The 12,735-nt window shown below is 42.9% G+C and overlaps 1 protein-coding gene and 2 pseudogenes across 1 annotated transcript; 2 read left to right on the forward strand and 1 right to left on the reverse strand.

Moving 5' to 3' along the window:
- LOC129498380 (lysine-rich nucleolar protein 1-like) lies at nucleotides 1–1,574 on the reverse strand (annotated as a pseudogene).
- Nucleotides 1,575–8,981: 7,407 nt separating this feature from the next.
- LOC129498477 (60S ribosomal protein L17-like) lies at nucleotides 8,982–9,629 on the forward strand. The gene has a single exon (XM_055307777.1). The coding sequence runs from the start codon at nucleotides 8,982–8,984 to the stop codon at nucleotides 9,627–9,629; it is 648 nt and encodes a 215-aa protein (XP_055163752.1).
- Nucleotides 9,630–10,911: 1,282 nt separating this feature from the next.
- On the forward strand, nucleotides 10,912–11,107 carry LOC129498326 (ATP synthase membrane subunit K, mitochondrial-like; annotated as a pseudogene).
- The last annotated feature ends 1,628 nt before the right edge of the window (nucleotides 11,108–12,735 follow it).

Genomic DNA, 12,735 nt, shown 5'->3' on the forward strand with positions numbered 1-12,735 from the left:
TTAATCTTCAAACTTGATGGACTTGGAAGCATTCCTGTCAATACAAAAGATTTTGTCTGGAGTGGAGGAGAAGCCGAGGCCAGCACCACGCCTGTACTTCCAACTCATGGCCCGGTCATAGTCCTGCTGCAGGTTCTGCTCCAGGGCATTGGCTGCCTTCTTGTTGAGACCCACGTTGGGCCTTCCAGTTGTATTAGGGGGGCGGCTGAGTGAAGGGGACACGTTTTTAAAGCCACCCATAAGTTTGAGAAATTTCAGTTTCTGTTTCTCGTTTTCAAAACCAGCAGTATCAGGATCCCTGGGTGGCGCAGCGGTTTGGCGCTTGCCTTTGGCTCAGGGCGCGATCCTGGGGACCCGGGATCGAATCCCATATCGGGCTCCCGGTGCATGGAGCCTGCTTCTCCCTCTGCCTATGTCTCTGCCTCTCTCTCTCTCTCTCTGTGTGACTATCATAAATAAATAAATTAAAAAAAAATTCAAAACCAGCAGTATCCCACTGGCCAAACTGAGTTCCTGTCCACTTCTTTGGTTCAGAAACTTCTGGTTTTGCCTGACTCACAATCGATCTCTTCTTGCAAGGCCTTTCGCCTCACCTGGTCTAGGTGCGCCTCATCCATGTTGCCTTTCTTTTCCAACACCGCCTCTAAGTCTGTGTCAGGCTCTTCTTCCCAAGATTCTCCTGCTACTCTTCTCTCCCCTTGTTTTTATTCCTCTTCAGAGCTGGTTCCTCAATCCCTGGCTGCTCTTTTTCTTGGACTTCATTTTCTTCTTTGCAGGGGGTTTGGGGTTATGTCCTATTGGGATATATGCTGGAGGCTCAGTTTTGACTGGCTTCTTACTTCCCTTCCTAGGGCTTCTCCCTATGGACTTGGAGCACTCAAGGTGCCCCAGAGCAGTATCTCCCTTCTGGTGGATTTTCTATTTCTTTTTCATCTTCACATTGCATTCTCTGGGGCTCCCCTGCTTTAGTTTCTGCCCTGAGGTTGCCTGCTCCTCGCCATCCTTCCCCACTGAACAAGTGTATAGAGCATCCCCAGACTCACAGAACCAAGGGTCCTTGGCTGAGGAGGCTGTAGCCTCCTGGGTCTTTTTTTCCTTCTTGTGTTTTTTGGGTTTCTTGCTAACTCTGGTCACCTCCTCATCCTCTCTGGGGTCTGGGGGGGGGGGGGTCTTCACTCTTGAGGCAGGGGCATGGCCAGAGGCCATAAGGACTTTCTCTTCTTTTTCTTCTCCCCACCTTGGAGCTCAGATGAACCAAGAGCCTGCTTCCTGGGGCTGGACAACTTCCTTGTCCGTCCAGCACGTAACACAGTCTCAGGTTCTAGGCACTCCTCACAGAGGGTGCTGTGGCCCTTCTTTTTCTTCTTTTTCTTCACTAATGGCATCTCAGATGCCTGCTCTAGGACCACACTCTTCAAGGGGGATATGGCTCTTGTGGAATAGATCTTACCGAAATAAGAATCACTGTTTAAAACTGAGTATTGAGTCTCTGGTTCTTTGACCACCTTTTTCTTTTCCTTCTTTTTCTCTGGGAGCCCAAGGCCCAGGTCTCCTTTGTAGGTTTTGGTGATCATTTCCATAGGCCAATCTTCCCCACCTCCGATATGATTTTTTTTTAAAGATTTAATTATTTATCTATTAGAGACAGAGAGGGTGGGGCAGAGACATAGGCAGAGGGAGAAGCAGGCTCCATGCAGGGAGCCCGATGTGGGACTCGATTCTAGGTCTCCAGGATCACACCCTGGGCTGAAGGTGGCACTAAACTGCTGAGCCACCCAGGCTGCCTTTTTTTTTCATAGGATTTTTTTAAACCCATGTCTGAATATATTTTAATGAGTATAGAGTAAAAATCCTAGGTAATTGTTAAAAATATTATGGTGGCATGTGGTGTCTTACGTTCTATACCCAATGGGCTTAGTTCAGCCCTATTCAGAACTCTTGTCTAGAAAACACATTATTGTAGATCTATTTCTAGCATTATTGTTAATACTACTATTTTCAGTATAGGCAGAAAATGAATTTATTGAAAGGATAACAAAAGTTCTTTTAGAAGGATGGCAGATAAACCTGTACTTGCCTGCCCTCCTTTGAACCCCATTTAAATAACGATTAGAGGATTAAAAAAAACCCACTTCATAAATCTCTAAGGATAAAGAGAACTGGATAAATGCCAACAAAATTTTGAATCTAGAGAGCATAAGGAAGAATTTAGCTGACTTTATAAGTAAGTGCCTACAAGAGTTGGGGAACAAATTTTTAAAATTTCAGTATCCCAAAAGACTCAGTAAATGAACAAATAATTGTACCAGGCAACTCTGAAGGAAGAGGTGAGTAGCGCTGGGACTGAAAACAGTGATCAGTTAAAAATTTGTAAGAAGTTTTTTGGAGTTTTTTGGACGATTTTATTTTTAAGTAACCTCTACATCCAGCATGGGGCTTGAAACCACAACCCTGAGATCAAGAGTCACATGCTCTGCCAACAGAGCAGCCAGGTGCCCCAATTTGTAAGAGGTTAAACAACTAAATTTTATTCCTCACCCCAGGCAGACAAGAGATGGCCTCTCCCCTACCATGGTAAAAGATAGTTTATTTCCAGGATAGGATGAAATATAGAGGATCTGGACTCAGACACTGGTCATGCTTTGAATATCTTATTGGATAGGGAAGTTAAGTAAAGTCTGTATATTGAGCCCAGAGACCCCTCCCTATTCCCCCTTCAGTTCTTCTAAGAACACACTGGCAACCAAGCTTGACCCTTCCCTTCCCTCACCCCATAGCAGCACATGGGAGGACACCAATCTGGGAGAAACCAATACTGACAGTGCAGGATCTTTCAACTATATGGATCTGTCTCTGTCAGGCAATTACAGAGATGCTCACTGATTGAGAAGTCCTACAGATATACACAGAGCTCCTGAAAAATTGCCTACCTCTCTATATGCTTTGAGGGCCACAGATCTCAAGATAGTGGAGGGAAGACTACGTGAAAATGAGATGCAGAAACAATAAGAAAAAGGTAACTTAGAGAAAATAAGGACCATGTAGGGAGAATAAAAGATCTTTAAAAAAATCACTATTATACTTAGTTAAGAGTTGATGGAGAGTTCATAAACCAAGAACCAGAATGTGTTAAGAAAGGGAAAATCCAGAGAACAGAAGAACTTCTAGAAATGAAAAATGTGATACTTTCTGTGCAAGAGTAAAGTGGGTATCATTTTGAATCTTCCTTATCCTCCAACGAGAGCCACCACCACCACAAATGCACAATGGTGACCTGCTATAAAAGTAATAAGGTATCTTATGAATTCTTAAGAACAAGGAGAGGGCTAATTAACTGGCAGCAACAAGACCCACATAAGATCACCAAGTGGCAGGAGACAGTAGAAAGCAGGCAGAGAAAGGATCTTCTGGTGGTACTGAGCACCAGGAAACTCATACTCAAACTTCTAAAGGTACTTAACCCCAAATCTAAATGCCCCCACTTAGTGTAGAATGCTAACTGAGCTCTTGAGATGCCTGGGTGGCTCAGTGGTTGAGTGTCTGCCTTTGGCTCAGGTTATGATCCTGGGGTCCTGGGATCGAGTCCCACATCAGGCTCCTTGTTGGGAGCCTGCTTCTCCCTCTGCCTATGTCTCTGCCTCTCTCTGTGTGTCTCTCATGAGTAAATAAATAAAAAGAAGGAAGGAAGGAAGAAAGGAAAGAAAGAAAGGGAAGAAAGAAAGAAAGAAAGAAAGAAAGAAAGAAAGAAAGAAAGACGAAAAACCTAACTAAGCTCTTTTGGGAGCAATGAGAAAGGAGTTGGAAAGGTGATCCTGAGGGTGAAGGCAAAGGAAAAGTTAGATTGTATGGGACAGTCTAGACCCTATTAAGACTCAGCACTAACCAATGGAATCTCTTTTGCAGGACAAAGTCCCTCTCAGAGGAGAGGCTGCTAAGGTGGAATCTACATGGGGCAGCACAAAGAAACCGTGGGCAAAGGCAAGAGAAACTCCAGGTAAAGTAGGGGAGGAGGCAGAAAAGGTATTTTCAGAAAGCATAAGGCAATATTGTTTAACTCTTTATAATAATAGAAAAGCCATTCAGCTAGGGGAGCAGTCCTGGTCCACTTTCCTCTCTTAAGGTACACCATGTGGGCCTCTTCATAGGGCTGCTTGATGTGTCCTCACAAAATGGCAGCCAGCTTGCCAGAGCACATGGGTCATGAGTGAGAGCAAGTGGAAAGCTATGAGGCCTGTGGTGATCTAGTCACTCACCATTCATTCCATCATATTCTATTCATAGAAGTAAGTCACTGAGTCCAGCCCTCACAAAAGATAAGGGAAATTAAGTTCTACCTCTTGAAGGAAGGAGTATAAAAGAATTTGCAGATATTGAAAAGTGACCTATATGTTAAAAAAAAAAGAAAGAAAGAAAGTGAGAGATGTAAATAGATGATATGCAAAGACAAAGCAACATCCGTATAAGGGGATTCCCTGAAGAAGAAACCCAAAACAAATACTAAAACCTTTAACTCGTGAAACTATTTCTGAACTAAGACTTAAACTGGCATATTTAAATGGCATAGAGCATACCTAGGACAATCTACCTGGAATGGATAACACCAAGACATAATAGAGTAAGACAAAGGAGCTTTAAAAAGAAAGAAAAGGCAAAAAGACGACGCCATTTGTAAGGGAAAGTAAGAAGACTGTCAGCAGACTTTTCAGCAATAGTTTGCTATTTTTTCCCAGATACTAGGGTACATATTTAAAATACACAAGGAAGAAAATGAGCCAAGGGTTCTATAATTAGCCAAGCTGAACTCTGCAGGCATACTGCTATGAACATTTGAGAATAAGGGAATACTGTTGCCATGAACTCTTCCTGGGGATCTTCATCTAAAGAATAATCTTTAGACAACAAAAGTAATGGAAGTGACATCAGCATAAGGACAAACTGATGTGAATCACTGAATATATATTTACCTGTGGTTCTAAGAATAATTGGTATATTTAAGGGAGACCAAGTATTTAATGGTTGTGTGCTCTGACATCATGAATATTCAATTATGAAACCTCTGAAAAAGAAATAGCAACTATAGTATAACAGAGTGTGGTTTCTGTATTATAGGAAAAAACTAAAAAGAAATAGCTGCAGGTAAAACTATCAATAACAGTCCCTTCTCTCCAGAAAGACAGAAAAATAAAAAGCAAATAAGAAAAATTTCCAGTATGAGTTTCTATATTGAAAGAGCCTCCCAAGTAGTCATCAAAAGAATGAAGAAGAAAACACCTGTATCAAAGTACTTGTTCCCTAAATTTCTAAACAATGACTAATAAAAGATCCTAAAAGCTGTTATTGAGGAAAAGCAGGTCCATAAAGAAGATCAGGACTCAAACCGGCATTGGATTTTTCCCATTAACCTTAAAAGCTATAAGACTATAGAATAGTGTCTTCAAAACTCTATGGGAAGAAATTTCCAATGTAGATTTCTATATTCCCAAGTAACCCATTTTGTGGAAGGTAAGGGATAGAGCTCTTAGAACAAATTAAGTCTCAAAAAAGTTTCCCTTCATGTACATTTTCTCAGGAAGCCAATGGATTAGGTGCTCCACAAAAATGAGGCAATTAGCCAAGATAAAGAAAAACATGGGATCTAGAAAGGAAAAAGTCCCAAGATATTTACAAAGGGAAATCCCAGGATGACAGGCACTAGGTTTAGGGTCAACCAGTCCATTAGTGGTCAAAAACAGAGGATTTAAAGAGGGATATTTCAGTTAATAAAACAACAACACAATTGGGGCAGGAATGATTTCTGATTTATCTGACCCTACTGGAGGGAGTTTTGAAGCTCTACCAGAATCTGTGCATGAATTAGTAATAAGTACAACAGAAGGTAAATTTTAAACTGCAGCAATTGTTAACTATAGAGAACAAACTGAGGGTTGCTGGAGGGGATGTGAAGGGGGATGGGCTAAATGAGTGATGGGGATTAAGGAGGGCACTTGTGACAAGCACTGGGTGTTATGTGATGAATCACAAAATTCCACTCCTGAAGTTAATATTACACTATATGTTAACTAACTGGAATTTAAATAAAAACTTGAAACATTAAAAAAAATTGTAGCAATAATTAGAAACTGTTAGAAGTATGAAACAAGTTTGTCAAAGCTGTGGGATCAATATACAAAAATCAACTGAATTTCTGTACAATGAACAATGCAAAAATGAAAATTAAGACAACTCCATTTATAATAGTATCAAAAGAATAAGATACTTGGGAATAAATTTAGCAAAAGAAACGTAAAACCTATACTCTGAAAATTATAAAACGTTGTTGAAAAAATTAAAGAACATTTAAATAAGTGGAAAGATGTTCTGTTTCCAAGGATTAGAAGACCAAATATGTTAGGATGATAATATTCCCCAAACTGACCTACAGATTCAATGTAATCACCCTCAGAATCCCAGCTTGCTTCTTTGTAGAAATTAATAAGCTGATCCTAAAATTCGTATGGAAACTCAAAGGACCCAAAATAGCCAAAACACTCTTGAAAAAGAACAAAGTTGGAGGACCCTTGCTTCCCCTTTTCAAAACTTACTACAAAGTAACAATATCAAGCTAGTGTGGTACTGGCATAAGAATAGACACATAGATGAATGGAATACAATTGAGAGTCCAGAAATAAACCCACTTATTTATGGTCAATTAATTTTCAACCAGGTGCTGAGAATATTCAATGGGAAAGAGGGGTTCTTTCAACAAATGGTGCTGGAACAACTGTATCCACATGCAGAAGACTGAGATTGGACCCTCATCTCACACCACTACAAAAATTAACTTCAATAAATCAAAGACCTAACATGTTTTGTGTGTGTGTGGTTCAGCTAGTTTATTTTTTCATTTTTAAAAATTTTTATTTAAATTCAGTCAATTAACATATGATATATTTTAGTTTCAGAGGTAGAGTTCAGTGATTCATTAGTTGCATAGAACACCCAGTGCTCATTACATCACATGCCCTCCTTCCTGCCCATCACCCAGTCACCCCATCTCCCACTCCCTCCCCTCCAGCAAGTCTCAGTTTGTTTTCCATGATTAAGAGTCTCTTATGATTTGTCTTCCTCTCTGATTTCATCCTGTTTTATTTTTCCCTCCCTTCCCCTGTGCTTCTCTGCTTTGTTTCTTAAATTCCATGTATGAGCCAAATCATATGATTAATTGTCTTTCTCTGACAAATTTATTTCGCTTAGCATAATGCCCTCTAGTTCCATCCATGTCAAAGACCTCAAATGTGAGAGGTAGCAGGAGCCTGGTTCTCTCAGTTGATAGAGCTTGTGATTCTTGATCTTGGCTTTGTACGTTTGAGCCCCATGTTGAGTGTAGAGTTTACTTAAAAATAAAATCTTTATTTATATTCCCCAAATGAATGAGAACATATAATGCTTGTCCTTCTCTGATTGACTCATTTCACTCAGCATAATACCCTCCAGTTCCATCCACGCTGAAGCAAATAATAGTTAAAGGGAATAGAAGGGAAGGGAGAAGAAATGGGTAGGAAATATCAGAAAGGGAGATGGAACATAAAGACACCTAACTCTGGGAAACGAACTAGGGGTGGTGGAAGGGGAGGAGGGCGGGGGGTGGGGGTGAATGGGTGACGGGCACTGAGGGGGGCACTTGACGGGATGAGCACTGGGTGTTATTCTGTATGTTGGCAAATTGAACACCAATAAAAAATAAATTTATTGTAAAAAATAAAAAATAAATAAAATAAAATCTTTAAAAAAATTTAAGAGACAAAACCATAAAATTCTCAAAAGGAAACATAAGAGTAAACCTTTGTGACCTTTGACTTGCCAATTCTTAGATATGATACCCAAAACCCAAGTAAGAAAAAGCAACAAAGGGAAGTAGATCAATTGGGCTTTATCAAAATTTAAAACTCCTGAGCCCTGAGGGACATCAGTAAGTGAAAAAAACTCACAGAATGGGAGAAAATAACTGTAAATCATTTAGCTGATAAGAAACTTGTATCTAGAACATATAAAAACTGTTTGAACTCAATAATAAAAGGACTGACCCAATTGGTACTTTAAAATGGGCAAATGATCTGAATATACATTTTTCCAAAGACTGATGGCCAATGAACTCATGAAAAGACACTCAACATCATTAGTCACCAGGGAAATGCAAATCCAAACTACGATGAGATACTGCTTCACATCCAGTAGGGCGGTTAGAATCAAAAAGTCAGATAGCAACAAGGATGTGGAGAATTCAAAACCCTCATACACACTGCTGATGCGAACAGAAAATGGCACAACTGCTTTGTTTGCTTTGTTTTTTGTTTTGGGGTTTGTTTGTTTTTTTTTTGTCAGGGGGGCACAATCACTTTGGACAATAGTCTGACAGTTCCTCTGTGTCCAACACCAGGAAAATATTAAAAGTCACACAAAGTCCCAAGCATCAAAGGTCTGTCTAGACATATCCTGATGATGAAATCAGCTTAAGGTAAGGAAAATGCAAAGATAGTGTAAAAACACTGCCCATTAGTCACAGCAAATAATATAGGTCCAGGAAGGCTTGAAACATCTGCCCCGCTCGGGTCCTTATGCTAGAGGCTCCACGTGGCTTATACCAACTGCGTTCCTTATGCTCCCTTGTAAACCTTCTCAAAACAGCCCGGAGCCACTGCCTTACAGAGGAACTTAATGAGACAAACAACATTTGTATGGCACGCATGTGTGTGTACTTTACACAGTGCTGAGTTCTGACAAAGCTCACCTGTGATGACCTTGTCCTCTTGCAGCGTCTAACGTTCCTAACAGAAGGGACAGATAAACAGAAGGGCATATGCTTTAACGAAATGCAGAAGAAATGGAGAAATACGGTGGCTTTACTCTTGGTGGAGAAAAGACTGAAAGATAAGACGTGCAGTACCAGATGCCCCCCTGTAGGGTTTTAGCTTCCCCGAAGCAGCCTGGGGTGACCTCTGAAAATGGTTCATTATTCACTTGACCCAGAAAACCCCACAAAATCATGCAAGTCAAGAGGTTCAAACCTTTGTGTCGACTTTAAGAACACATGCAAAACTGCCCAGGCCATCGAGGACATGCATGTCCGAGAAGCCACCAAGGATCTGAAAGAGGTCACTCTGCAGAAGCCACGTGTGCCATTCCATCGCTGCAGCAGTGGACCTGGTAGGTGTGCCCGGGCCAGACAGTGGGACTGGACACAGGCTTGGGGACTCAAAAGGAGTGCTGAATTTTTACTGTGTGCGCTTAAAAATGCAGAGAGTAATGTTGAACTTAAGGGTTTAGGTGTAGGTTCTCTCGTCATAGGGCACATCCAGGTGAGCAAAGCCCCCAAGCTGCAGCATAGAATTTACGGGGCTCCTGGTTGGATTAACCTACCTAGGAGCTCTCCCTGCCACCCTGAGATGACCCTTACTGATAAAGAGCAGGTTGTTCCTAAATCAGAAGAGGAGGTCGGTCACACAGAAGACAAAGATATCCCAGAAGAAACTGGGAAACAAAAACTTATGACCTGGGAGTTAATTCTGCATGAAACAAATGCAGAGAAGTATAGGGTTTGCAAAAGCTGCAGTGAGAGCTGGAAGGCTTTCGAAAGCAGGGCTCTCGTTTAACTTCGGTTCCTCTGAGATGTGGCGTCAGGAGCACCACGATTGGCACACTCAGAATCTCCCTCAACCCCCTTCCAGCAGTTTTTCCACACTGCAGAGACTACAAGCCTTTTTTTCGTTTCTTTTTTTTTAAAGACGTATTCATTTTTGAGAGAGAGAGAGAGAGAGAGAGCGCGCACATGTGCGTGCAAGCTGGGAGATAGAGGGAGAGAATTTCAAGCCAACTCCATGCTGTGTGTGAAGCCCCACTCAGGGGCTCGATCCCAGGACCCTGAGATGGGGACCTGAGCCAAAACCAAGAGGTAGACACTTAACCGACTGAGCCACCCAGACACCCTGAGGCTACAAACTTCTAAGGACTTCTCCCAGCCTCCCCTGATGCTGGGTTCTGGATGGGGTCTAGGGCCTGCCGATCCCTCACGCTTGTGGCAGCCTTGAATCTGCAAACGAGGTACCTGGGCAGAGCGGCAGGTCATGTGACACCCGGTTTCCTAATGCGTGTGGTTTCAAGCCAGCATCTGTCACAGCTCCATGGGCCGCATCCTCATGGTGACAGGCCAGCAGCCTTCTTGGTGGGCCAGTCACATGGGGTGGCTTTAGTTTCTTCCTGGAAACACAGTGTAGAACCCGTTTCTCCATGACTCCATAAGCAGCTTAATACCTGTACCTAATGCCTTTCTACCAGTCTAGCCAGAGCTGATGCTGGTCCCTGCCCAGCCATGGGGCTGGATACCCCAGAGGGGAGGAGGTGATGGCAACCTCCGAAGCAGCGGGAGACACCCCTCGGGGAACTCAGGACAAGAGGACATGCTCAGTCTCTCAACTTGGTTCTGAGACTCCCAACAAGGAGGGACGCAGCGCCACTTCACAAGGATTAAGAGAAGGATTACAGAGGGTGACGTGTGTGATCGTGTGTTTCAAGAATACCCAGATTTAAAAAAAAAAAATAATACCCAGATAAATTTAGAAGAAGTTATTGAGATCTCCAACAAAGCCCAAATGGCCCATCCAGTGTGTCTCACAGGCCTGATGGACCACTCCCTCACCTTTTCTTGTCCAGCCGTGCTGGCCTTTCCTTAGTCAGATTCCCTATGCCCCTCTCTGCCTCAGACCCCCAGTCTGGAACATTCTTTAACTGATACCTCCTACATGTTCTTAAATCAATCCTGCCATCGAAGCTCAGACCTCAGGCTGCTCATGTCATGAGCTCTCTTGACATGTTCCATCTCCCTTAGTAATGAGTCACAGCCAGAATTAAAAGACTGATTTGGGGTGGAATTGCTACCTTTTGCAAGATTGAAATCATGGCAGGTCCAGAAACTGATGCCCAATTCCATTTCACTGGCATCAAAAAATATTTCAACTCTTATACTCTCACAGGTAGAATGAATTGTGTATTGGCCACATAGGGAGGCATTGCTCTGATGATTTTATGCTTCAAATTAAGGTCTAAAAAAATACCAGCTATGAAAACAACATAAATGGGCTTTAACTTGGACCTCATCTGTTAAGTTAATGTCATGCTTGGAGAAGCTAATGTCAACTCATCATGTGATACTCAATTTGTACAATAAATTATGAACCTGGAAAAAAAAGAGAGACTGATTTGGGCAAGTTAAAAAATAGATGTCTACCCCGTAGACAAGAAAGTTCATGCAGGCAGAGACTTAGCCTTGTGCGCTAGCATAGTCCCAGGGTCTCACAGTGCTCTGCACATGGCCGGTGCTTCTAGTTTGAGTGAATGTGCTCCATCTTCCTCAATTTTGTTGCATCTCTATTTCAATACCCGCTCCCAGGTTGCTACAGCAAGGGAAGGCAGCCTGCAGAACTGGCCACAAGTTCCTAAATGCTGCTGTCCGGGAGGGACAGGCTTCCCTTCCGTGAACATTTCCTAGGCCAAAGCCCGTCACAAGGCCATCTTCATTCAAAAGGGTGATCGGGGATGGGACAACTGCAAATATCAGCTTGTTGCAGCTCCCTACCCAAGAGGCTAACCTAATGTTAAGGTTGGGATAGGGAGAAGTACTGATTAGTCTGTAAGTAGTGGCTTGAGTTTTGCTTCCTGAAGCAAGCACATTGAGTTCTTTGTTCTAAGGCACATTTTTCCCCGTTTCACTTTTATTGTTATGTTCTCCACTGGCTAATGTGCATTCACATCTTGGCAGTCCTAAGCTCAGGGCTTTACCAGAAATGTCCCTGTGAAAATGAACTTTAGGTCAATAGCAGAATTTGCTTACCCAAGCTGGCTCATCATCTATTCACTGCCTTAACGAGGACAAGCAGATTGAGTCCCTTTGTTACACATGAACCCTGGGTGTACTGTTGCTTTCATTCATTTGCTTTGAAATTAGCTGTTCTTAGGGCTTTTGCAGAAAGGGGCCTGCATCAACAGTCGACCACACATTTATTGAGCATCTGTTACCTATAATTCCTTTACCAGGTATTGAGACGTACGAAGAAATACAATTGATGGCTCTTGTCTTCAAGGAACTAATTCCAGCTGAGGAAACAAGATGAAACAAACCCTCCAAGTGTCACCTAAACTCATGGCCATGGATACTTAAACACAGACTCAGTGGCGAGGCGCTAAAAAGAAGTGCAGAGGCAAAAAAGTGCCACGTGGTGGTTGTGTGGTCAGGATCTCTGGGGTGTGTGGATGGTGATCTGGGCTTGGGGAGGGTAGTAGGTCTCAGCAAGTGGAGTATGGGTCTCCCCCCTAGGCCTGGGCTTCCCTAGGGAGAGCCTGAGAGAGAGGAGAGAGAGGAGCATGATCAGCAACGGTGGTGGGGAGAGAACATTCACCACCAGTGGATGCGGGGAGGTGCTGCCAACACCGTGGGGAACAACGCTAAAAGCAGGGGACTCAGCCCAGCGGTGGCCTCCAATCCATCCAGTCATCTCAGTCCTGAGGTCGGGTCGTCCTGCACCTGAGAATCCAGAAACTCTACGTCTTCTGGAAAGTCCAGCATTGGGATTAATATCCAAATCAGCCCACAGCTGCCCTGGATCTTTCTGCAACAATCAGGCCTGTGCAGACCGAACCTGTCAGCACTGCCTGGGCTGAACTCAAGGGCTCTTCCCTCTTGAAAGATGCTGGAGGAAGCTGCCC

Source organism: Nyctereutes procyonoides, unplaced genomic scaffold, assembly GCF_905146905.1.
Source record: "Nyctereutes procyonoides isolate TBG_1078 unplaced genomic scaffold, NYPRO_anot_genome, whole genome shotgun sequence".
Taxonomy (NCBI): Eukaryota; Metazoa; Chordata; class Mammalia; order Carnivora; family Canidae; genus Nyctereutes; species Nyctereutes procyonoides.

Bases quoted from the DNA above. Each gene is read 5' to 3' on its own strand.
- LOC129498477 (XM_055307777.1), top strand. From the start codon at position 8,982: ATGGTTCATTATTCACTTGACCCAGAAAACCCCACAAAATCATGCAAG.